Source organism: Rattus rattus, chromosome 5 (assembly GCF_011064425.1).
Source record: "Rattus rattus isolate New Zealand chromosome 5, Rrattus_CSIRO_v1, whole genome shotgun sequence".
Taxonomy (NCBI): Eukaryota; Metazoa; Chordata; class Mammalia; order Rodentia; family Muridae; genus Rattus; species Rattus rattus.
The window spans coordinates 125,691,838-125,718,379 of NC_046158.1; the positions used below are offsets into that span (position 1 = coordinate 125,691,838).

General features: G+C 45.1%; 1 protein-coding gene across 1 annotated transcript in view; it reads left to right on the forward strand.

Moving 5' to 3' along the window:
• Cfap61 (cilia and flagella associated protein 61) overlaps positions 1 to 26,542 on the forward strand; it is a 260,690-nt gene that overhangs the window by 113,835 nt on the left and 120,313 nt on the right. Inside the window, exon 17 of the mRNA XM_032904350.1 lies at positions 22,608 to 22,735. Coding sequence (XP_032760241.1) covers positions 22,608 to 22,735 — 128 coding nt within the window. The remainder of the gene's footprint in view (positions 1 to 22,607; positions 22,736 to 26,542) is intronic.

A 26,542-nucleotide genomic window follows, 5' to 3' on the forward strand; every position in this document is an offset into this window, starting at 1 on the left:
ACGTGATTGTAATTCTATAAGACATCTAATTTTGTCTTATGTAATGTCAGAAACTTGATTTCCATGCAAAGGTCAGCCAGCCTCCCTGCCCTGCTGCTGAAGCCAGAGACCAGTAGACTCCTCTCTTTCACCAGTCCTCTCCCTCTCCTGCTTTAACATTTAACTGGCAGTTTTATTATTATCATTATTTTAAGCCTGTCAGTTTCTTTCTCTTTGAACTATTTCTGACTCTTCTGAAAATGGGGCCAGGAAAGGAAGGAACGTGAAGACCTCCAAGTCTGCTTTCTACCTGTCCTATGCAAGGACAGCCTTACTGCGTGGGTAGGATTCCTCTGCCTAGGATATGTTTATGGGTTTCTTCAGAAACCCCATCCCACCCCAGTGCTGAGGCCGGCACACATGTAGCTCCAGGCAGTCAGTCTCCCAAGCTGCCTCTGCTCCTCGAGATGGTCCTACAAGGAAGGACTTAAATCAAGGCCCATGCTCTGGGGACTGGCATATTTCACTGGTACAGGATAAAGGCTGGCCTGTCATACCCAACCAATGGATATTTTCACTACAGGATCCTGAAGTGAAGCGCTGAAAGGCTGTCTGTAATTTGAGGGTAAAGCCAGGGCCATCACATCTCTTCTCCGCAAGATGGAGTGTGGGGTCTCCAGACAAAGAAGGAGCCATTAGTATAAAGAACTCTCCAGAAATCCAGGAAGATCTTTTTAAATATTCCTCCTCTGACATTTTTTTTGAAAAGGATTTTTAAAAAAATTATGTATAAGTATATGTCACATGTGCCCACATGCCTACAGAGGCTAGAGGAGGGCACTGGCATCTCTGAAACGGGATTCGCAGAACGTGAGGGCCATCTGATGTAGGTACTGGGGTCTCAAGTCTCTGGGAGAAGAGCGAGCCTTCTTAACTGATGAGGTATGTCTCTGGCACCAGTCCTCTGACAGTGTTAGGTTGAGTGAGAGCTTTAAATGCATTTGGTCCACAGCTTAGATCCCCCTTCTCTGTTTGTTTGTGCTGTTGTTTTGACTTTTTAAAAAATGGGGGCAGTCTATCACACTATAGCTAAAGCTGACCTGGATGTCACTATATAACCCAGACTGGGCTCAAACTCAAGGTAATCCTCCTGCCGCAGCTTCCTTTCCTCCTCCCTGCATTCTCTGTCACTCCAGGGGAGGGATGGAACCCAGAGCTCACACATTAGCCTCACATGCTATCACTGAGCTAACCTCAATCCCTGACTGTGATGTGAAGGGAGGGTTGGTTTTGAGGAGTGAGCTATTGTCCTCAAGCTTCAGTGGCCTCATTTGACATCTCTGAGATACTCTGGTGACACAGGACCTATGGCTTATTACTGCACCAGTCCCCTTACTTTGGCCACTTAAGATATATATATATATATATATATATATATATATATATATATATATATATATTCAACAATGAACTATGTTCAAACACATATGGGAGGATTTCTTTTGAATAAATTGTGGGAAATGATATTAATAGATTGTCATGATAAGCTACTGTCTCTTAAATTAAAAAAAATCATTTTATGATTAAAAATGAAAACTTGTAATTCCGGACTTTGAAGACTAATTTCTCTTGCTGATACGATGATGTATCTAAGCAAACCATCACTGTGTAGAGAATATGCCCATTCACTGTTAAATGGGTTTTTCAGGGGTTGGGTATTTAGCTCAGCGGCAGGGCACTTGCCTAGCAAGCGCAAGGCCCTGGGTTTGGTCCCCAGCTCCAAAAAAAAAAAAAAAAGAAAAAAAAAGAAAAAAGAAAAAAAACAAAAAAACAAAAACGGGTTTTTCAGAGCAGGTATGCATCATGGGATGTCTTCTCTTTTTCCCATTTCCCTCTGACTCAGTGGTTCTCAATCTTCCTAATGCCATGACCCTTACTACAGTTCCTCATGTTGTGGTGACCCTCGACCACAAAATTATTTTTGTTAAAATTACAGCTATTCCATAACCATATTTTTTGCTATGGTTATGGATTGTAATGCAAATACTTTTGAAGATAGAGGCTTATCAAAAGAATCTCAACCCACAGGCTGAAAACGGCTGAACAGCTCACAAGGGCTGACCCGCTCAGAACCAAGTGATCTTATGTCCACAGACACATCTACTATTATAAAGTATAATACACCTCTGTAGTGAGAATTTTGGTCTACTTAAAAAGCACAGAAGTATTATGGGAAAATGGTTTCATTTTAATCCCAGGTGTGGGATATGGGGCTGCTTCAGACTGTCCACAGTAGCTGACTATGATTTGCCTCCTGTGGGGATATAATTTTGCCAGCGGCAGATAGTTTCTGCAATTGTGTGATGTTTGGAATTCTGGGGACTTCTCATAGGGTGTATAAATGCTAGGGCCCCAAGAGGAGGGGTGGGCTGTTGGCTGTTGTTAGTCAGAGTTTGTTAAATAGTCAACCTTACAGAAGAAACAAGAAGAAATTAGATATTCTGATGGCAAAGATCAAACTTGCCCTAAGGGACTCGATGCCCCTCATCGGCAGGAAGCAGTCTTTCCCCCTCTATCCTTTTTCATCTCCTGTCTAGTGTTAAGGGGTTGAAAGGATGGAGAAATGACAGTGAAGGGTGAAAGGAAGAAGAACTCACAAAGTAGCCAAAGATGAGTTACGCATCTCACTTTTAGGGTTTCGTGGAAATTTTGCACATTATAACTTATTAATAAAGTCTCCTTGAAAACAATGGATATGATTTCTTGGAAAGTATAAAGGGGCAGGAAGAACACCTCAAAAGAGCAGCTGAGTTTACACATTAACATTAGCATGCTCACCGTATATTGAGGGAAAATGGGACTTGAGTTCATCACAGGCGAAAGGTTAAATGGACCCTGGGAAGCATCTAATTTATCCCGAGACATGGTCCCCAACCCAGGGCTGCCTATGAGGACCTGGCGAGGGAACATAGCTCACCTTCTATCAGGTGTCTCCTTATTAAGAGAGACACAGCCTGAAATTTTCAGTGCTCATGTCTCCGGCTGCCACCGTTCTCCAGAATCAAAGCTCTCATCATGACCTTAATCATGCTTCAGGCCATAGATGGTTTCCTCAAGATCGTGGATGCCACGGTTGTTACAGTAACCACCCTCAGGAAGAAGAAAGCGAGAGTGATCACGTGAAGCAGGTGTGGGGGAACAGAATAAACTCAGTGTGGAAAGAGCCTGGGAGCCATAAAGCATTTTTATTGCCACTGCTGGACTATGACTTGGCCACAGCCTGGGCAGACGTGAGCCAACCAGTCCAGTGAAACTTGGGGTAATAAACTTAAAGCACACACTGCACCATTGCTCTTACTTCCTGGGCTGCTTGGTCCCTGCTCCCTTTTTAATGTAATTTAGTGCATTAACCATCCTCACTATGGTGGCCATTGTGGGGTTAGCCAGAAGGAGCTGCTTCCCGGGAGCATGCAGCTTTCAGCGCCCTCTGGTCACCCCAGCCGATTTCCACTTACCAACCCCGCCCTCACCTCTATCACTACTCACTGGTCCCCAGGCTGGTGTCTTCATAGAGCTGTGCAGGCACATACACCTCTGCTAATCATCCCTTAAAAAGAGACTGCATCCTTGGGGCTGAGCTAGGGGTGGGAGCTTGAAGGAACAGGTGCCGTTCTCCTCGCTGACCCCCTCATTTCCAGGCACCACATAAACACAACATCAATGATTTGGACTTTTGTTTCATGGTTACTTTTAAAAGAATTTCATTCATAAAACCTATTGGATGCAGGAATTCCTATGCATTTTCTCTGGTTTTGTATGTATGTCTGTGAGGGGTGTGTGTGTGTGTGTGTGTGTGTGTGTGTGTGTGTGTGTGTGTGTGTGTACACACATGGGGAAGTACATGTAAACATGGTGCATGTACGTGTGCAGGCACTTATGCCTGTGGAAGTCAGAGAGATCCACATTGAGTATCTTCCTCAATTGCTCTCCGTCTTTTTTATTCATGTATGTGAATTTCTTTTTCCTGCATGTGTGGCTGCATACCATGTGCATGCATGACATTCCATCACCATGAGCATTCCTGACATCCACAGAGGTCAGAAGAGAGTATCCGATCCCCTGGGGCTAGAACTATGTGCATCGTGAGCTGCCCTGTGGGTGCTGGGAATTGAACTCGGATCTTCTGGAAGAGCAGCCAGTGCTCTTAACCTCTGAGCCATCTCTCCAGCCCCTCTTTATTATTTGAGACACAACTTCTCGCTGAACCCAGAGCTTGCCAATTCAGCCATACTGACTGGCTACAAACTGTGCAGATCCCCTGTCTTTGCCTCCCAGCCCTGGGATTACAGGTACCTTCTACCATGTCTGACTTTTATGTGGGTTTTAGTGATATAAACTCAGGTCCTCGTGTTTGTATAGCATGCACTTTACCCACTGAGCGATCTCCAGGCCTTTACTATATTCTTAGAGCAGCCCTCCCATTCTTTTCAGCACAGCTTGCTCAAAGTATAGCTAGTCCTACACACACACACACACACACACACACACACACACACACACACACAGAGACATATATATATATATATATATATATATATGCATAATGCCCTTTGAAAGTACAGTTTACTTTTAAATAGTAAGCAGGGGTGGATCCAGCCAGTGGGCTTAAATAAGAATTTAAGCTTTCAGGTGTCCAGATACTTGGAAAAGCATAAATATCTTATCTCCATGGCAATTGGCTACCCAGGAATTCCTAGGGAGGATATTGTATCTGTTGAAGAAAAGAAAATTGTCAAAGTAGCTGCCATTTCAAGGCTCTCCTTGACAGATGCAGAGTATAGAAATCTATGTATTATTGAATAATTCTTTTTAATATGCCTAAGAATAAGCTATTTGTAAGCCTGTTTACATTCTCACCATCTGGGTGCATTCTGTCGCCCATCTGTTTCGTGTAATTATGTAATTATCAATATAAGGAAAGAATAGGTGATATAATTAACAAGAAAAACTGGTCCACACTGGAGGGGAAAAAATGGCATGCATCTGCTGAATGGCTTTTTGTTTCTTGATCTTCATTGTTAACTGTTGTTCCCCCACTCCCCCCACCCCCACCTTCAGGAGTTAGGAGAACTGTGTTTGCCATTCTCTCTCTCTCTCTCTCTCTCTCTCTCTCTCTCTCTCTCTCTCTCGCACACACACACGCACACACTCTTATGCAGAAAGCAAATTTTAAAAGTATTCCTGGAGCCAGCACCACTGTGAAGAAGCCTCCTTGGTGTTGTGCATGACTCTTTCCCACTGGGATAGACCAGATAGTCATTTCCAGAAAATACAGCATGAACAGTTAGAGGTCTAGGAAAGTTGTAAATTAATTAGTGACAGATGGGAGGGTTGGGTGAGTGTGTGGCCTCTCATGGAACATTTGTAAGAAAACTGCTTTGGAAAAAAAAAATTCCCATACTGTTTTTGTTTTAATGGTAAGACTTAAGCAGTATATGTCATTTTAAAATAGGACAAAGAGTCCCAGTGGGTTCAGTTAACTTCTACATAATGCCTCTAAAGTTCACCCTTGAAGAAGTCTCTTTGTGTCATGGAGACTTGGGGTAGATGCATGGAACTCAGACCACTGGGTTGCACAGCGAAGACTCCCTTCCTCAGCACTGAGGACAGCTATGGTGGGATAGTAGCCTCCCAACTCTGAGTAACCTCTCATGGCTTGGGGCTAGCCATAGGTTGGTAGGCAGGCATATTCATGAGAGAGCATACTGATTTCCTGTGACTCCCACCCTGACACCAACTTCACCTGTTGATCCCTAATTCAGGTCAGCAAAAGATGCCCGACAGTACAGGTAGCCAGTACTGTAGAGACCTAGTCTTGGCCAGATCTTGGATTTCCACCCCAAGACACGGGGAAAAAAAAAGAGGGAGTGGGCTCCCTGGTTCTATTTAAATGATAGTCACTATTCAAGGTGGAAGTGGGAAGTCTCAAATATTCATCCACTAATTTAAAATTTATTCAGGAACAGGACCCAGATTCCAATTTCCTGCTGGGTTTACAAGAACATCTTTCTCTGACTTTCCCTGGGAGGTGAGGGTGGGGTCTGCCTTTCAGAGTGTTTCTGATAGGTGAAAGGAAAGAGGAGAGAAGACTCCATGAGTTACACTCCAATAAAATTATACAGGCTTTTAGAGTAACATCACTCATCAAAACATCAAACCCTTACAAGGCAGGATATAAGTCTCCTGGTCAGTCATTTCTTAATTTGAACCCAGAACTCTCTGTCTCCTACCCACCCACCCCTGCCTCTCCAGCAAGGCAGTGCTTCAGGCTCTCAGTAGGGCACACCCCGTGTCCTCTCTCTAGGTGACAATTTGAGATTTTATTCTAGAGCCCCATCTTCAATGTGCCCCTGAGCTTTACCAGCTAAAGGAAGAACTTCTCCAGGGCAGGCTGGCTTCTCCACCTTCCAACGTGTCCAGTGAGCAAGCGAAGTTCCCACCAACGCCTCTCTTTGTTCCATTCAATCAAACACTATTATTCTTTGCCAAATACTCCAAAGAGACAGTCACCACCCGCCTTCTATCTGTATTTTTTTCATTATTAACTCAAAGCAATGGACACTCATAAGACAAACATATAGAAGAAAATTACTGGCATGCTTGGGGACATATTTCTAAAGGAGAGGATTGGGGAACAAATGCAGCTCAGTTACTCAAGAGATTTTGTTGCTTTGACTTTATATTCGTTTCCTTAATCCAAAATTTAAGTCGTCTAATTGCAACCATAACTGATGAATTCATTAAGGTTTTTAAAGGGAAGCATACCATTTAATCCCTAAAGAACCTTTCTTCTGCCACTTATGGTATTGAAAAAAGGTTTAAACAATTATTTTCTTTTCATGAAACATTTCAGCTACCATGTTTACCACTTAACAAAAGAGCACAAAGTGACTGTTCTTCAAGGCAAAATTATTTTAAAGAGCTATTTGCATATACATAGTCATGTTCAACCAAAAAAAAAATAGAAATTTTGGGGAATCCTTATCTTCTATACCGAAACAAAAACTGTTAGCACTTAGACTGAATGGCTCCCATTCAACCCTCAAAAGCGACATTAATTTTTCAAGTGGTAACTGTTGCTCAAGATGCTACTGCGCCTGCTCGATAAATGTTTAATGATTTGGTAGTGCATGCATGGCTTAAAATCCATTATTTATTGCACCTTCCTTTGCTCGCCTGGCAAAGGTGACGGTTTTAAAGCCCCCCTGGCAGTCATGCAAACACATTTATATGAAACCAGTGGCTGATAATAAATTTCCTTACTGTAAATGTCAGTGGGTTTCATGTGTTGCTGACATTACATCTTATTTGGAAGCTGAAGGCTACACAGTTAGCGGACTCGCCAGATGGTGTCATTAGCACGAATGCTGGGACTGTTTACCACTGACATGCGTGTGAGAAATTAAAAGTACGTGACCTCTCTTCACACCAACCCAAGTGAGATGTTAACGGCGATCGGGTGTTAATTATGGCGCACAACGGTCCTCCTCTCCCTCCTGCCAGCCATTCCAAAGGATTTTAGGAAGAAAAGTTTGTGTTTGAGCAAAAGGAGGAATTTTCCTAAGGGTTTGTGTTTGTTTTGTGTTTCTGATGTGAGGCTTCCCGGAAGCCACACCTGCCAGCGTAGCTTTTACCCTCCAGAGCAGCAATCCGGTTCCCATCAGGACATCTAGGCACAGGGAAGCCTTTGTGCTAATTAATTATAGAATATTGTTCTCACTGTTTGGTTTTGTTTTCAAAACTTGGGGTATACCAAACACTTAACCTTTTGGGGAGGGGAGTTTCCACTGGGAGCAGGCAACCGGTGGCCCTTAAATAATGTCAAAATCGTCAGGAAATTAATTCAAAGAGGAAACAGGTGGGAATTTTTAAAGCAGTTGCTTTCGTGCTGGGGACTGAAATCCTTCTCTTGCCTGACCTGATGTGAAATATCTGGCCGGCCGAATCGGCCTGCCACCTTCTGTTGAGAAGCATCTCTCACTTTTGTTCACAAGAGCCACTCCCATTTATTGTGTCCCCGCCTTCCTTCCTGCTGTGGTTTCTGCTTAGCTGCCTGCGGGGCCCCTTTTCATTTCAATTTAAAAAGAAGGTGGATTTGTTTTATTCCTCCCTCCAAGTCCTCCACTTGGACCAAGAGGCAATTCCATTGATTCTGACCAAATTCCTTTGAACTTCATTTGTGGCCTTAGCTTACTCTGTAGGAATGTTCAGAAAAGCCTATTCTTTCGAGACACCCATTGTACATTGCTTGTACAATAGCCCGAGTGAGCCTTTTGGTATGCAGAATTTTAAAGTCGTGTGAAAGAGAATGCAAACCGTTGTTCACACTGGGATGAAAGGAGGAACCCTAATTTCTTGAGAGGGAATCGGAGATACAGTTGGACGTCAACAGAAATACCGAGGCCCGGTGAAAAAAAACGAGCATTGTGCACAGAGGCACCCACTAGACCCCTAAAAGCAGTCACGTGTGTTAGTCAGTTCACTGGACATGTGTGCGCTGGAACGTACCCAGAAGCAAAACTAAAGAAGCAGGAAGAGAAAAAAATTCAAAGCAAAACCAAACTATACCTAGAAACGGCACTCACTGGTACAGAAAGTCTCAGAATAAGGGCTGTTTTCCAGAGCTGTCACTTTGTAGCAGATGCCCAGGGGCTGAACCCCAGCAGTGCAGGGCCACTTGCCCAGTGTGCACCAAACAGCTTATTCTCTGCAGGAATAGAGTTTTCATTTCACTCTGGGTTCAGAGATGTGCCAAATACTACTGGCTAACGGGAGGCAGTGAAGCGCATACGGTTGGCCCTCAGCCACCCTTCCACTTCTTCCTTAACCCCTGGTCCTTTTCTTGTCTCCTCCCACGGTTGCGTCCTATATTTCCGACCGTGCCCGCTCTGCTTTCCGAGACCTAGTCTGTGAACCTATGCATAGAGTCTGACTGACCTGCACGTTCTGTTCAGCCTCACTCTGGCTTTCCCACCCCGGCCCCCGCCGTTAGTTAGTTCTCTCCTTTGTCTGCCCGGAGATACTCTGTTGATTTTTGCAAATCCAGCTCAGCTGTCACTTTCTCTGGGAATCCTTCCCTGACTTTTCCTACTGTCTTGGGCCAGCTGATTCCAGGGCTTCCCAGCTGAGTCCAGACCTGCATCCTGGAGCACAGTCCCTACTTTACTGACCCCCAGTCCCAGGAGCTAAATGAACACGTGTTCCTTTAATCCTGTGCATTTTCAATACATCCATCACACAGCAGTAGCTTCCCCATACACTGCCCCTCTCACATACACTGCATCCTATTTGCTTGCCTGTGTCCTCTTTAAGGCAATGACTATGCCTCATCTACACCTCAGCTCTTAGGCCAGCGCCCACTACATGCAGCTGTTGTAGTTAGCGGGTGCGTTAAGCTTTGAGCTAACGCACGTGATCTATGAAGAGGCTCTCCACATGGCCACATAAGCAGCCCACATTCTTATGTACTTACCATTCCTACTGACAAGTTAGACTGGCTTTGTTGCTAGCAATGATAAAAACAGGCCCCAAATGGAGTTACTTATTTTAAAAGTCCAAATTACCAAACTAAGCCCTAGGTTGCTTGTTTAAAAGTTCCAACCTCTGAAAAAACCAGCTGAGAGATGATAGCTAACTCCCGTTAAGATGAGAAAACGTTGCCTCTAACCCTATAAGGGTAGAAACTTTGAAGAGACTAATTTCAGGCCCATTCCCAACCACCTTGGAAACAAGAAGGGCTGGAGAGTGATGGCAGACACCAACAGCCAGTGGTTTAATCAGCCATGACTACCTGATGAAGCAGCCATAGGAACCCAAGTCAAAGGTTTTAGAGAACCTCCATGTGGAGATACTGGGAATGTAGCACACTTGGAGGGCATGTAGAAGCCTCGTGACCCTTGTCATGCTCAGTGTGACTGACCAGGTCTGGGTTTTACCCTTTTATGATAAACTCATGGCCTGGTAAGTCAGCTGTTTCTCTTGAGTTCTCTGAGCCACTGAGGAAGGGTCATGGGAATCTCTAACTTACAGACAGTTAGTTGGTCAGAAGCACAGGCAACAAACGACTTGTGATTAGCAATGAAGGTGTCCCTGAGAGCAGGCCTGGGGAGCCGAAATCCAGGAACTGAACTGAACCCGAGGTCACTCAACTGCTACTGGAAAGTTTCTTGATATGGTGGAAACTGCGTGTGTTTGGAGTCAAGCATTGGGTGTGAGAGAAAGGGAAGGGGGTGAGGCTTGAAGAGGCAGACCGGGTGGGGTTTTTTTGTTGTTGTCCCCCCAGCCCCCGATTCTAACGAGTTTTTTACGGAGTGGAAAGCTTTACTCCTATCTACCCATATGCAAGTGTCATCCTTTCGGGAGCGCGCAGGTTACTAGGAAGAATGCTGCAGTCACTTCCGCAGCTGTTTCTGACTTCGGAGGTAGAATTCTCGTTTGACGTGCTAATGTGAGGAGCTGTCCCATAGGCATATGGATTTGAGAATGAATACATAGTCACATGCTAAGTCAGCAAGGTTTTGTTTTTTAAGGGATATACCAAGAAGCAGGTGGTGTGGTTCAGCAGGTAAAGACTCTGGATGAGCCTGGGGGCCTGAGTTCAGTCAACCCCCAGAGCCCATGTGGTGGAACAGACTGTAAGCTGTCCTCTGACTTCTACACATGTGCTGTGGAAGGTGTGTACTTACACATGCACGGAGACGGGAGGCAGCTAAAAAATGGTTTCATTATAGTGTCTTGTAAGAAATAAATTAAAATGAGATCCGTTTGAACTATAGCAGCCACAGGTCGCACTCTTAGAATGATGCAAGCCGAACACTGGCTTTTGTAGAACGTTTCTCTGCCATGGATTAACCTCACTGCTGCCTTTTGCCCTGTGCTTGCTCCAGAGAAGCCATTTCTCCAGTTTGTGGTTGACATCGGTGATCGTAAGATCAGAGATCCCAGTATCAAATTCTCCCCAGACAGGATTCTATGGAAGTGTTGTGCAGGCTCAGGACATTGCTACACCTTTGACCCTTGACCCTTGACCCTGTTTGTAGCAGGAGGGTCAGAACCTAGAGCTGCTCAGGTTTGTCTTGATGTGGAGTCTAACGTGCTGTACACTGGGGTTAATGGTTTGGAACAGTGCCTAGAAGTTAACAGTGACGCCCCTTTGCCACCGTCTGTGTATTGTATAAAATCCATCATGTTTTTAACAGCTACATGACTTACTTGCTGAGGATGCTATTTGGTTAATAAGTGAAGCAACCCCCTAATCATATCAAGTCTAAGACATCATTTTCAAGATACAAATTTATTTCATATACAACTCAGGAAAAAAAATGTGGCCAATTAAACCATGACACAATGTCTGAGTGAAAGTCCAGAACAGCACGTGTATCAGTCATGCCAGCCATTGCTTTGAAATTCCTCTCATCTCTTCTTAGAAGGGAGGCTTATGTTCTCTTCAAGAGCACTTTTTTTTTTTTTTTTGGTGGGGTCATGGGGAGAATATTCTATATGAATTTCAGTAAGAAAGTATAACATTGCTTCACGTAGTTTTATTTTGCTCCTAAAACCACACTCAATAATTACACCACAAGAAAATACGGAATGGCCGCCATTTCTCCACTAAGCGATATTTGCCTCATTGATAGCAAACTTGCCTACTGCTGCTTAGTTTCTGGCCTTTATGGGGATAAAACAATTGTTTATTCCAATGCCGAATTATGCTATAATCCTGTGGAAGACATTATCAGGAGCAGCTAAGCTCAAAATACTGTCTACGTAGCACACAACTCTTGTGACATGGCAAAAGCGAGCTCACCCTTGAACAGATAGACTACCATGTCGCTCTGCCTGCCTGTTCCACTGTGATTGTCAAGGAGAGAATGGCTGAAGGGCCCATCTCAGGAATGCCAGCCCGGAAAAAAATATGTAAACTTGACCTGATGAGACCACCACCGTTACTCCATTCAACCTACAAAACGTGCTTTTCTGATATAAAATGACCACAAATCATCCAATCAGTAAATCAGCAAATGAATAGAGCAATCAGTTTTTAAAAGCAGAAACAGAGAAATGGCCAATAAAAATATGGTGTGTGTGTGTGTGTGTGTGTGTGTGTGTGTGTGTGTGTGTGTGTGTGTAGCCTTAGCCATCAGAGGGAGTGCAAAAATCAAGCTTCTTTGAAACTTCCTCATCCCAGTCAGAGTGGCTGTCATCAAGAAAACAGAGGACAACAGATGCCAGTGAGGGTTCAGAGGAAGGAGGACCCACAAGTCACTGCTGGTGAGAGCGCAAGCCGATTCGGTCACTACGGAAATCAACAGGGAGGCTCCTCAAAAACCTGAAAACAGAACAGCCATATGATCCGGCTATGCAGTCCTGGGCATCTCTCCAAAGGGATCCATGTCGGCACACTATGGGGATACTTACACATCCGTGTTTACTCCACACCGTTTACAACAACCAAAACATGCAGCCAGCCGAGATGCTCGCCCGCAGATGGAGTGGATAAAGAAAACGCAGCACGCACGGAGCTCCACTCAGGTGCAAAGGAGAACTAAATTAAGTCCTTTGAGTAGAACTGGAGATCTTCACGTTAAACAAAGCGAAGTAGATCCGCCATCACGTGTTCTCCATACGGAATCCAGCTATGTATGTGATGTCTACATAAATAGGATATAAACATAGAGGAGAGATGGGGGTGGTGAGGGATCCTAAAGGGAAGGCAGAACAAGAGAGGAAATGAGAGGGACAAAAGGAAAGTTAAGTATGTTCTCTCTCATACAAGGAACCTAGGTGTGTGTGTGAAAATGTATGCACACACATACACATATGTACACATACACATTTATATGACATGAAATGGAGGGAGATGGCTTGTGGGCGAGGAGAATGAGATGAGCAAGGAGGGGGTTGGGAGGGTGAATACGAGCAATGACACACTTCTATTAAAATGTCACCAAGCCCTTATTTTGTACACCAAGAGAAACATGTAAATGAAATAAATAGAACAATAAGGAAACCTAAAAGAAAGGACAGTTACAAATCAAGTGGGAGCAGCAATGGCGGTGGGCAAGTAGGACGCACAGGTGCAAGAAGGGGTGGGGCCGATGGAGTGGCTGAGGAAACACGCAAGTGACTCATTAGATAAAGGCTCCAGTTGCCAGGCCACACCCTATCCTCTACACCCATCCCTTCTGCTACTGTTAGTGATGCTGAGGCAGCCATATGCAAAGTAATAGGGAGTTGAACTATGGGAACACGTCTCCTCCTACTTGGGCTACTGAGACGTTGTTGGAATGGAAACTCTGGGAGCCAGCTTAAAGAGAGAGCTCTCTCTCTCTCTCTCTCTCTCTCTCTCTCTCTCTCTCTCTCTCTCTCTCTCTCTCTCCTGCTGCCTGGGTTGAGAACATAATGTCTGCATCTCCAGCAGCCACCTGGACCATACTTGTAGATGGAAATCAGCAGCAAGAGAGCAAGTTGTGCAGATACAAACCCATGCCTTGGTCAGTTTATGGCTCTACCTCCATAGAACCCCGGGCTGCGTCCTTTCAGATGTCCACTCTGCATAAGGGACATATTCCATCTTCTCTAGGCCATTTGCAGTTAGGTTTGTGCCTTGTATGATCCGGAGCATAACTGTAACAGGTACAGGGGCCATCCTCCTTGCCCCAGGTAACATGCATACAGTTCATGAGAATACCACGAGAATCTCCTGAGCTCCCACTCCGTGCCGGAATAACATGAAGATTGTGAAGGAATCGAAGGTATGGTAAAGGTACTGATATTTTGCATCGGCAAAGCGAGTGCTAGGTTCACTTCATGAATATCTAGTGAGTGTTGTGCATTGGATGTAAAATGTTCTCACATAGTCTCATGGGTCTGAACACTTGGCCCCAGCTGGGAGAGTTGTAGGAAGTTGGGTCATTTTAGGAGGGGGACCTAACTGGAGGATGCATGCAGGATGAGCTTCATGGGTTCCAGCTTGGCCAGACCCTTGCTGAAACTTTCTTTACAGTATAACCAGCTACCTCAAGCTCCCACTGCCACAGCAGGGAACCGTTACCAATGCCACGGTTTCCCTGCTACGATAGACCATAATACTCTGAACCCTGAGTCCTGATAAATCCTTCCTCCCATATGTAGTTTTAGTCAGGTATCCATCGAGCACTTTGAGTGTGCCCTGGTATGGGGGAGGGGAAATGTCAGCGAGCAAACCCTGCAATGACTGACGTCCATTCTTGACCCATGCACTCCAGTTTCACGTATGTTCTTCCAGTGTCGATCAGGAAGCCCAAGAGTGTCCCCGGGTCACTCTCCCTCAAAGGATATGAATGGAACCAGTTGCTTTTATTTACTTTTTTCTTTCTGAAATCTCCACAAGATAGAATTGTTTGGAGCCCCACCTCCCCTACCCAAGAGAAAAAAATAAGGGGATACGTCATCAAATAAGATTCAAAACCACAACGGTGTCTATGCAGACTTCCTATGCTCTACCAGACAGAGGTGTTAGCCTCTGGGTTTTAAAAAGCACGGATGACCTTGTGAAGCTGCATGTTGTGTTTGTGGAAGGCACTTCTGGTGATGACCACACCTTTTGTTTACTGGGTGAAGACTGTGATACTTTGCCCTAAAGAGGTCCCACTGGTGAACTTTGAACTTCAGAGCTCACCCTGACATTTGCGGCACTGTGAATCCGTCATCGTTTGTTTGATTTTTACTCTGTGAAAACAGAGGGTTTCTCAAAGAGAAGCCAGAGAACTAGGAAGCCCAGGGCGGAGAAAATCACACATATAAAGCAAAAGCAGGCTTATTAAGGGTTTCAGACATTTTACTCCTAATGGGTTAGAAGCCCTGCGTCCTCCATTTCGTGTGCGGACCGAGGGCCCTTTGAAGTCTTTGGAAGCTTTCTGTAACAAAAAGCTGCATGCACATGGGTGTGAGCCGAAACTGAGCTTATTGTTTTGCTCTTTAAAGATGTGTTTTTGGAGATTTGCCTTTCTTTTCATATGGCCTTGGAGAGATGTGTGATTCTACCTCGAGCTGCGTCTCTGCCTGGAAAGTGCCAAGTGCGTATAGGCTTCCTTTATCCAGTAGTCCGAATGTCTGCCTGCCGAGGGGCCAGAGCCGGCTGTAATTTAGCTCCATTTCACACTCGAACAAAGTAAGGAAAAGAGGCTCAGGACCTCAACCAGGGCCAGAACTTGGCTACACTGATGGTGCCTGCCCACTCTCTCCCCAAAGGCAGATCATAACTATGAAAGAAATGCCCTTGGGAAGAAAGACATTGTCACTTGGTGTCTGTTATGTGCTGATACTTATAGTTATTGTAGCCACTTTCTAGTTCACTGGCTTAGTTGTAAGATTAGTAACGTCAGATTTTGGATCCAGGTTTTTAAAATAGTTTTACTTGTTATTAATGTGCGTGGGTGCATGTGTGCCACAGCTCTGTGTGGTGGGTTCACTCCCCTCACCTTTATGTGGGTTCAGGCTTCTTAAGCATCAAGTCCATTGCCGAGCCATCATGTGTGGCCTGGATCTATTCATAAAATAGAGTTTTAATAATGTTTCATCATCGTTATAACTCAGTTCAGATACAATAAAGAAACTAACTTAAACAGAACAGCAGGATTCAGGTTTATATTACCAGAAAAATTGTATTTGATCAACATTTTATATACATAGAAAAGGTAGCAAATATGGTAAACTCAAAACTGTGTATTTCGTGCTGATTACCACCTGTGACTTGCCACACAAGCTCCACTGAAAATACACAGCAACGTCATTCTATCAGAAAAAAAAATATTAATCCTAAATACTTCTAAAAAAGTCAAGGTTATTGATTTAGTCATTTTGGTAACTAGAAAGAGAACCAACCAGGACGATTTTGAACAATGACGATGACACCAACATTCACTCCTTTAAAGGGCTCCTGAGAGAGGGCTGGGGAGATGACTTCGTTGGTCAGGTGTTTGCCTTGTATCAGCCCCTAAGAGCACCCAGGACCCATGTCTAAAAAGCTAAGCCCTGCCTAGAGATGCTTCAGCAGTTTACAGCACTCACTGTTTACTCTTGCAGAGGACCAAGTTAGATCCCTGGCTGGAATATGGTGGTTCGTGGCAACCTGCAACATCTGTTCTATGGGAAAATAATGCCTGGTTTGGCCGTGCATCTGCGTACATGCAAGCCAAAACTCATTTATATAAACAAAAGAAATCTTAAAAAACAAAACAAACAAACAAACAAACAAACAAACACAGCAGCCAGGCCTGATGTTGTGTGGTTATAACCCCAATGCTGGGGAAGCAAGAGACTCGTGGATCTCTGAGGTTCACTGCCAGCCGGCCTAGACTACTTACTAGGTGAGCATTGCAGCAGTGAGAGAACTTGGCACAAACAAAACAAAACAAAACCCTCACAAGGGAGATGGGACCACGGAAGCAAACCTGAAGTTACTATCTTACCATTGTCCCCTAACACCACATGCACGTATGTGTGCACACACACACACACACACACACACACACACACACACACACACACACACACACACACTCAGTTAGCATTTCCTCCCTGCTCCACCCAGCAGTTACCAAGCAACAGCCAGGTACAAGCCTGGCTTGTTATAAAAGAACTGGCCTGCCCCCTCCCCCCAGTTCCCCACCCCTCCCCCCTCCATGTGTTCCTGGACAGTCTCTTCCCTCTTTTCTTCTCACTCCACCCCCCCTTCCCTTTCTTTCTCTGCTTCAACTCCCTTCTCATGCCCTAATTAAACCTCATTTTTATACCAGGCCCGCCATAGGACTGGTACCTGGGGAGGAGGGAGGCCTCAGCATGGGCCCACTAAGGTATCCCCTCCTGCTGCATCATTACAAAACATATCACAAACACACTCACATACCATACACAGACCACACACACACACACACACACACACGTCTCCCCTCCCTCCAGCCCCCCACCACACACACAAACACCACAGACATGGAGGGAAGCTTATGAAATGCAAAGTTAAGATTATCTGTTCTTTCATCAGTTTCTGAGTGACCCAAGATGTAGAGACCAGAAGGGCGAGTTCAGACAATGCAAGAGCAAACAGAAGAAATCCCAACCTTACCAAGCAAATACATCTAGGTCGGATCATGGTAGGAAAGAAAGAAAGCAAACAAGACCTGTGAGCCCTATAGTTGCCGGAAAGCCCGATGACCCACGTTCAGTTTCCTGGGCTTATGTGGGAGAAGATTAGAACTGTTGTGTTTTATAGAAAGATAAGGAGAGACAGGAATATGTTTGGTGGAGGCAAGGTATGGTGTGGGGGTGCCTCTGCGGGGCCCATGCTGAGGCCTCCCTTCCCCCTGAGGGACCAGCCACACGATGGTACAGTGGGTAGAAAAGAGTTTATTCAGGGTATGGGGAGGGGAGTTGAGGGCATAGAAAAAGAGAAAGGTAGAGAGAGTGGAGGAGTAGAGTCCGGCCACGTGCACATGGATAGCGGGGGGGGGGGAGGGGGAGAGGGAACAGGAGCAAGAGGACAGAGTAAGAGCCAGAAAGCAAGAGAAAGAGGAGGGGGCAAGGAAACCCCTTTTTAGTGAGTCAGGCACACCTGGCTGTTGCCAGGTAACTGTGGGGCGGAGCTTAGACAAAATGCTAACAAGAACAGACCTCTGCAAGTTGTGTTCTGACTTCCACGCATGTGCCATGAACTATAAAACACACACCTACAGATACACACACACACACACACACACACACACACACACACACACACACACACTACTCATACACCACTACTATTACCACCTTATCATTCTCACAGCCAGTCTGCTATGCTCCAACACTCATGGGAAATGATAATTTCTCTTCCCAGTTTCTTCTCAGCCCTTCACAGCTCCTACCTTACTAGGACTGTGTGTGTTTCGCACACCTCCAAGTTCAGCTCAGAAATATCTTCACTGTTCCCATCTTATTACTTCTTTTTCTATTTCCGGGATGGAACTTAACGTATATGTTTTAAAGCCATTGCTAAAGTCAATGGCGATTTTAAAGACCATTTACTGAATACATCATGACCTAAGGTTAGTCCTTCCTGCTGGCGTACGTGGTTATGCCAACGGGGGGAACCATCCCTTTGTCTAAGATTCTAACTCGGGAGCATTCGAAAAATAGAGTGAGAAATATTGTGAGATGAAGCAGAGAGAAGAATGTGACTTCCTATCCATACCTTCACTGTGTTACATACATGATAAACTCACTGTCCCTCTGTTTATTATTGGAATATTTCAGCTTGCCCACAGAGTGAGTTCCAGGGCAGCCATGGCACTACATAGGGAAACCCTATCTTGAAAAACAAACAAACAAAAGATCAAACCAACCCAAAAAAGACCATAAGGCGCGAATACTTTCTGAGTTTGTCGGGGTGGGGTGGGGTAGCTGAGCTGGTAGGATGCTTGCCTAGCATGCACATAGACTTCAGTTATCTTGAGTACTACATAAAAATGTCTCTGCTAGGCACACACCCACGATCCCAGCACTTGGGAGGTGCAGGCAGGTGGACTGCAAAATCACCCTTATCTGTCTACATAGTGAATTTGAAGCCAGTCTGGACTACTACATGAGACTATATTTAAAAAAAAAAAAAAAAAAAAAAAGCAAAACCAGCCTCAGTAGATAAGACTTGGACCTGACGTTTATTGTTAAGGTGGTCGGGCCTCACAAGGGATCTCCTACTCAAGAGGCATTTTTGGTGGGTGGGGTAGATGCTCATCGTGAAAACACACAAGCTGGCACGGTTCGGAAGACTTCCTTATCTGGTTCTTTCCATTCTCTTGGGAAAGGGGCTAGCCCTGTTGCCCAATCCTGCCTGGAGCTCACCGTCTTCCTTCCTCAGGCTCCCGTGTACTGGCTAACAGATGGGCACCACCTTACCTGACCATAGCTATTTTATTCCCTATGTAGATGTAACAGTTTGAAGAAACATAAAGGAAAGATTCTAAGCACCACCCTGCTTCTCGCTTACAGGGAAAACAGGTCCTTTAAAGGAAGAAACAGCACAGCTCACCAGCTTGTCACTTGTCGCCAAAGGAGGCTTGGATGAGAGAAAAATCTCAAGGCATTTATAGCCACACCTACAAATTTTTAAAAGATAGCTTCGCCACCCCCTCCTCCCCTTTGCTTCAGGAGCCTTAATTCTGTCTGACAACAAGTGTGTTTTTAATCAAAACCTGGAGACAAAATTGCATTTACAGGAGCAACATTGTGATACACGCTCAGTCTCCTGAGACCAGGCCCCTACCTGGTACTGATCAGTAACTTTTGACACCCCAGAGCCACTCTGCATATTTAGCAGTTACAAAGGTGATTTCTGAGGCCTGGCAGCTGTTGGTGTTAAGGCTATTGTGTGGGGAAACAAAAGCCATTCTGCTCGGCTCAGTCTGCCTTTGTATCTGTGATACTGGAGCCCGTTCATGAATGATGTCTAATTCTTTACCAGGGAATTTCATTACTGCGTATGGTTTGGTGCTAGTTTACACTTCCCACGGATGGGATGCTGAAGCGAATATCTGAGCCTACCTGCTAATGGAAGGAAGCTTGGCTTTTGACCTCTGTTAAGATGCTTGCGTTTTAAATCTGTTAATTAGACCTGCAAGGAGAGATGCCTTGGCGCTTCCTACCTTCACTCCCTGAACCCAAGACTGGCTAAGCGGACCTGTAGCCTGTTTGTCTCAGAAATTAAGCTGAGTACAGTAGGCCAGTGAGCGTGGAATCCCGGACCACCCACCCAAACCAGGGTGAACTTGATGTCTTGCCTAACTGATGCTTATTTCAAGAATTGCACTTTTGAATAGGAAATGTCTCAACCTAGGAAGTTTTCAGCTGCGTATGCAACTGAATGATGGAGGAACGGCAGTGAGCTTGGTCATTCTCACCTGAATGATGGAGGAAGGCAGTGAGCTTGGTCATCCTCACCTGCCACCGGTCCCTAGGCTGTGCCTTTGCTGTTAGAACCTAATGTCCTTCCATCAGACATGAGTAACTTTACCCAGCTAAGGGTTGGGCTCCAGCATATGATTTGTTTGGCCTGGAAACAGGAAGCATCCCTGACTTTCACCTGCCCCTCTCAGACTCACACCACTGCTACTCTGGGAATAAGCCCCAGCTGTGTCTTATCAGAAATGGGGGGTGGGGGGGCAGAGAATAAGGCAGCCATTTTGGGTTCACATCTCCACCGGTGGGGTCACACAACTCTGAGCTTCACTCTGATTAGGCCAACCTGGATTATATGTTTAATGTGGTAGGCTAATCATTAAGTAATGCAGAGTTAGGATTATGTAACTTCTCAGTGAAAGGAGATCGATCTATCTCTTTTTCTTATTATGTATGTATGTATGTATGTTATGTATGTATGTATGTATGCATGCATACATGTATCTGTCTGTCTGTCATCTATCTATCGATCATCTATCCTCTCTCTCTCTCTCTCTCTCTCTCTGTGTGTGTGTGTGTGTGTGTGTGTGTGTGTGTGTGTGTGTGTGTGTGTGTGTAGAAAGCCAGACAAGGCTGATCAGACATCTGCACCGAGGAATCTTCATGATGGTGACAACACAGCTGAACCAGACTTAGATCAGCACACTCCTTGCTCACCCACGGTGTTATGAGAGAGAACGAGTGACAGTTTTAAGCTAGTGTATTTTGGAATGGTTTGTTACAAAGCACCATGGCGGTAATGTGGGACTGATACTCACTGTGTATGCCCCCGAGGAATCCAAAGGTAACATGGACTTCAGGAAGCAGTTGAAACTCCTTTCTGTCCTGGTTCTCTGTGGTCCTCTGAAGTTCCAACCCACGATGGTTGGTGTTCTTTAGGATGACTTTGCCATTCCCAGCCACCCATCTGCATCTCGGGCTGTGTAGGAAGCAGGAATGCTTCTGACCTCCTAAGTCATACAACAGGCCTGGGCTTCACTCTGATTGGGCCAACTCAGGTCACATGTTTATACTGGGCCAATTGTAGAGTGTGGGTTAAGATTAGTGTTCATTAGACCCTTTTTAAAGATGGATGTGGGCCCAGTCTCTTCCAAAATCCATAGTGTCAATTTAAAGGTGGGGGTGGGGAACAAAACATGCTGGGAGGCACTAGTGATATTAACTATGGAGAGCCTGAATGCTTCCAACTCTGTTTAAAAAATCCCTTTAAAATATATGTGTGTATATATATATATATATATATATATATATATATATATATATATATAATTTCCATATTGCTAGGCTGACTAGAACCGCACAGGGGGATCATCCCCATCTTGGATGTTAGTGAATGGAGAAGCCTAAGGTCATGACACCCAAGGCACTGAATAGGGTTTAAAGTGATCGCCATCAACCTACCGGATTCCTAACTCCTGGGAGCTTGGAATTTTGAGAAGATGAAAAGTGGATTTTGCCTGCTGGGATGTGAGCTTCTGACCCAAAGGATGTATTACTGCTCATTTAATGTTGATATAGCTATCCACCTGGTGCTGGCTTCCATTGTTTCTTAGGAGAAGTCAGTGGTGATTATAATTCTCTAGACACATGGTACCAAGTATCACCAAATCACCAAATAAAAGTGTGTGCTGCATTAAGACTAGAACCCATGACTTTGAGTGTGTTGCCTAATTTTCTTTCAAGGATTACACCTCCATCTAACCTGACACACACTCCCTCTCTGTAAAGACTTTTTTGTTATTGTCCAGCCTCTTCAGGATAAACCAACCAGGTATGTTATCTGCGTCACTTTTGCAAATATGGATTTTAAAGGGACCACAGTTACTGTCTGTGCTTCTTAGAGTCCCCCCGGTACTGGGGCTCCTGAAGACTGAATGGCCCTTAGTATTTAACAAACTCTCGTCATTCAGCAAATGTTTGTCATTCAACAAATACTATCAAGGATCTACTGAGTACAGAGTGCAGACTCTGTTAAATGATATGAAAGCTACCAGGGAATAGTCCTTGGCCTCGAGTAATGAAATTTAATTTCATTCAAAATTCTGGACGTAAGGAAAGACAGAGGACTACAATTCCCACCAAATAGCTGGTCTTGTAGGATTATTTACATCACCATCTCTATCACTTAGGACTGTTGGTCTTAATAAACTATCAATTAGACAAAAACATTCAAATCAATCTTTCGTGTGTGACAGAGCCTAGGCATATTACTATATTGTTACATTTCTCAAATACTTATTTTTAATGTATGTGTGTGCCTGTCAGTTTATGTGCACCACATGCCAGCAGGCTCCTGTGGAAGCCAGAAGAGGACTGCCGGGAACTGGAGTGAGAGGAGGCTTTGAGCCCCAGATGTGGCTGACAGCTGAACCGCAGTCCTCTGGATGAACAGCAAGTGCTGTTTGCCACTGAGCCGTTCCTTCCTGGATTCATTTCCAAAAACACTCGAGTCTACTTTTCCATGACCATTGCCCAGCTGTTATTGGGGCTTGATTTCCTGCAGGGGGTTGGTTTAATAACGCCTTGTAATCGTTCATCTGGGTTGCTGACTCAGCTACCTTTTCCTCAGGTTTTTCTTTCTCTTTGTTTCCTGGCAGGCGAGCTACGCCTTGAACCACACCAACAGAAAACTAACGTTAGAGCCGAAGGTCACCGTCAATGCCAGAATTGTTGTGGTTGGCGCATCCAGCGTCGGAATTTCATTCCTAGAGACTTTGGTGTTTTGGTGAGTTCTTTTGCTCTGTTTGGTCATTTAGCTGTTTATTTTTGAGAAATAAAAATTCTTTGCTTGTACATTTTATTTATTCAACTTTAATTGCACAGCTCTTATTGGGCTGATTACCTGCGAAGGGTTGCTTTCCTAATGCTTTGCAGTTGTCCGAACATGGGGGTGTTCTCTCCCCACTTAAGAAAATAGACCTTGAGCCTGTTTGCCCACCCACTGCAGAGCTGTGTGGATGAATTGTCAGTAGCTCTCATGGGATCCCCGCCTCCGTCACTTTTTGTGTCGTTTGTGCCTTAGTTGCACATTCAAGTACCTCAGCAAAGATTGTGTGACATAAAATGCATCAAGTTGGTGCCCTCAGACGCCTCCCAGAAAAACCTCTGTTCATCCTGTTCTACATGTGTTCACTCCCCTCGAGGCGACCGTACGAATAGCATTAAGTCTTTAGGAAGGATTTAGATCCCTAATACCCACACCAGGCATACAGAATCAGAAACTCCAAAGTGGGGAGAGGGTGTGAACCTGAGAGGCTGCAGTGTAACTGGTACTCATACTTTATCTAGCCTTGGCTACGTGATGGCCTCAAACTCACCTACATCGGCCCACCTCTGCCTCCTAAGGCTGAGTGCAACCACGCCTAGCAAATTTTTATTACATTTACCTACTGTATGTGTATGTGGGAGCTTAAAAGCCAGAGGGAGACGGGAAAATCCAGCTCAAGTGACTCCTCTCGAAGTCAACAATTAGTCCCAGAGACAGGTGGGGTTTCTGGGACATTCGCTGGGGGCCCCCAACAGATCTTTATGCCTGGCTAACAGTAAAATGAGTCAGCCCCACCTTGCTCATCTGAGGGCGCATTAAGTGGAAAAGGAAAAGAACCAGTTGGTTTCCTGTTTTGCTCTCTAGCCAACTTCTTGGACCCTGCAGAAGACAACCTAGGTTAATCAGAGATGCATTGTGCGTTGTGACTGCGGGTCGCAGCGGCGATCTCATGCTTCAACCCCTTAGTCACTTAGCAGCGTTTAATAGCAGAAATGAAGGGGCACCGTGAGCGTGCACTTCCCTGCGGTTGCTGTGCTGAGTCTGGTGTTTAACTCTCCTGCCCGGTCCCTGCTCCCAAGACCCTGATGAATTAGTGGGTGGGGTTTTGAAATCGGGGAAGTCAAGAAAAGGTTATCAACAGGTCTTAAATCTTAATTTGGCTGTAATGCTTATAAAGTTCTGCTTAACATGATTGCACTAAGATATACACATGTAATTTTCCTTTTATGGAATTGACTTAGATTCAATAAAAGCAAATATAAGTTCTGGTATAAGTACTGGGTTGATTAAATTCCCCAATCAGAGAGACCTTTTTAAAGCACTCGAAATTCTCTGTCTTCATTATAGAGATTAAGGCCTCTAGAAGGAGACTGGTATCAGCTTACGGATCTCTAATCCTTGAGAGAGGAAATAGTTTTCTCATTATTTTCTCTAATTATTTTAAATTAGCAATCACCATAGTAACTTACTGCATATTTCACTTTCCTGGTTTACTTGCCACTTGAACTAAATTTATACACAATTGGGCTTGCAATGAAATGGAAGGCATTTTACTGAATTTTCGAAGCAAGATTTAGGGCGGGGAAGTTGCCTTGCGGGGCCTCTTGAGTGCCTTGTTAACTCAGAAGACTTAACATGTGCTTTTCTGGGGAGTCCCCCCGAAGCCCAGTACGGGCTTCCCTTCAGTTCTGTCACCTTGTGACATGACAGACACTCTTTGCTCTTATATCCTTACCATGTAAGAAATGGCGAAGTGCACACCTCTTCTGTCCAAAGCAGCTGCTGGACTCTCTCTTCCCCTGTTATGACCAACCTTGTCAATGCTTGCTTGCTGTGAGACAGCTAAAATGGTTTGCTCAAAGTCAGCACCCAGTATGTTCTAGGTCATGGGAAAGTGCGGGGAATTAGGGGGCTAGATTTGAAAAAAAAATTGAATGGGTGTACTCTCACTGTGTTTCCCAGCATGCTCTCAAACTTATGGCTCTCTGTCATCCATCTTCTGATTTGCTGGGATTATAAGCATATGGTACTATACCTGTTTGGGGATGATGATGATGATGATGGTGGTGGTGGTGGTGGTGGTGGTGATGATGATGATGGTGAAGTTCTATCTGAACCTTAGCTTCCATGTGTCTGTGGGGACATATCCTCATGTCTTTGGTTGTTTGGCCTTGAGATAGCCCTGCATCTTTCCTATGGCATGGCAGGTGCTTCCCCGGATGTACACATCAGCATCCTAGCTCGATGCCTCCCTCCTGGGCCTAACCTAGTGGCTCTACCATCACTGGGCAGAGGAGCTGGAAGGAAGCCTTGTTCCTAGCTCTTTTTTCAGCTTCCAGGAGTCCCATGAGGGAGGGCATGCAAGTCATGCAGGGTGAAGACCAGTGCAGGTGATTTGTTTCCTCCTGCAAGTCCTCTGTGTCAAAAGTACAGAGGCCACTGAGGGGAAGCAGCCAGGAAGAAAGCAAGGAAGGACTGACTATGGTAGCGTCTTCCACCCAGATGGTTTAGACCTCTCTCTTACCTGCTCTGCCAAGGCATGGGACTCTGTGAGAGTCAGCAGTTGATCTAGGAAAGGAGGGTACAGTCCACTTGGAACAGGGAACATACAGTAAGAAAATTATGGCTTTTGTCATGAAAGATTGTGGTGTACGAGATGGATTGGAGAAAGACAGGCATGAAGGCATATTCCTGGGAATCGTGGGTATATTTCACAATGTTCAGGACATCTGGGTGATGGCCCAGTGTTAATCTTAAGCTGCAATTCGAAGGGGATAGTGTGCCAGCCACTGCCTGGTTCTTTGTGACAGAAAGCTCTTGGTTTGGGACATCTGGGTGTTTGATGGACTTTCTTGTCAGCACTGAGCCTAGTAAGGTCTTGAAAACTTCACTCACTGACGGATGGAGAAAGAACATCATTGGGGGTTGGCCTACCTGTTACTGTCAGTCAGTGATGAAGCATATGGCCCCAGAGCCACCCTGTCATCTGTGCTGGTTTAATGACACAACATGGGCCCCTCAGGTTCTGCAGCCCTAGGCAAGGAACTCGACCAGCCCTAGTCGAGGCTAAAATGAACACCTCGTTCTCAGATTAAAAAGCATGAGTCAGTCATCAGATCAAGGCTAGTTCCAGCAACAGGGCATCTCAGTGAAGCCAGGGACCCTTCCAGGGCGTTGCGTGTAGTTTTATAAACCAGGCTTGCTCCAGTTAGGCTCTGTAGAACAGCGTCACTCACTTGCCATCTAGTCAGCCCCCACAGCTAGCGATCGCTTTCCCGAGATCCCAGCTATGCTCTGAGAACAGCCGCTGCCTGTATTCCCAAGAGTGCAGCCCGTTCTTCCTTGCCTGAAGCCCCGGTCTTTGTTCTCTGGCCTGTGCCAGCAGTGGCCCTCTTACCCGGTTCCCTTTAGCCCCATGGAAAGAAAACACTAGAGACATTTATATTTTAAAACTAATGAGATAACTCAAAAGACTGAGTGAAGAATTTCCTGCCCCATCCTCCTTGGCCTCCGAAGCCGTCTGTGGAGGCTACAAACTACCAGTGCCCCAAGAGACCTACATGTCTGTAGCTTCTTATCCACTCCACCACCTAGTCTCACTCCCAATTCTTCTGTCTCCTTCTTCTCCTGTCCGGTCTGGATATCCCGCCTTATCCTTCACCCAGAGATTAGTTTCTGTCATCTTTATTGACCCAATCAAGAGACACTTAGGGAATCTCTGCCTACACCAGGGAGCAAAAAGCATTGCCTCACAAAGAAAGTCAG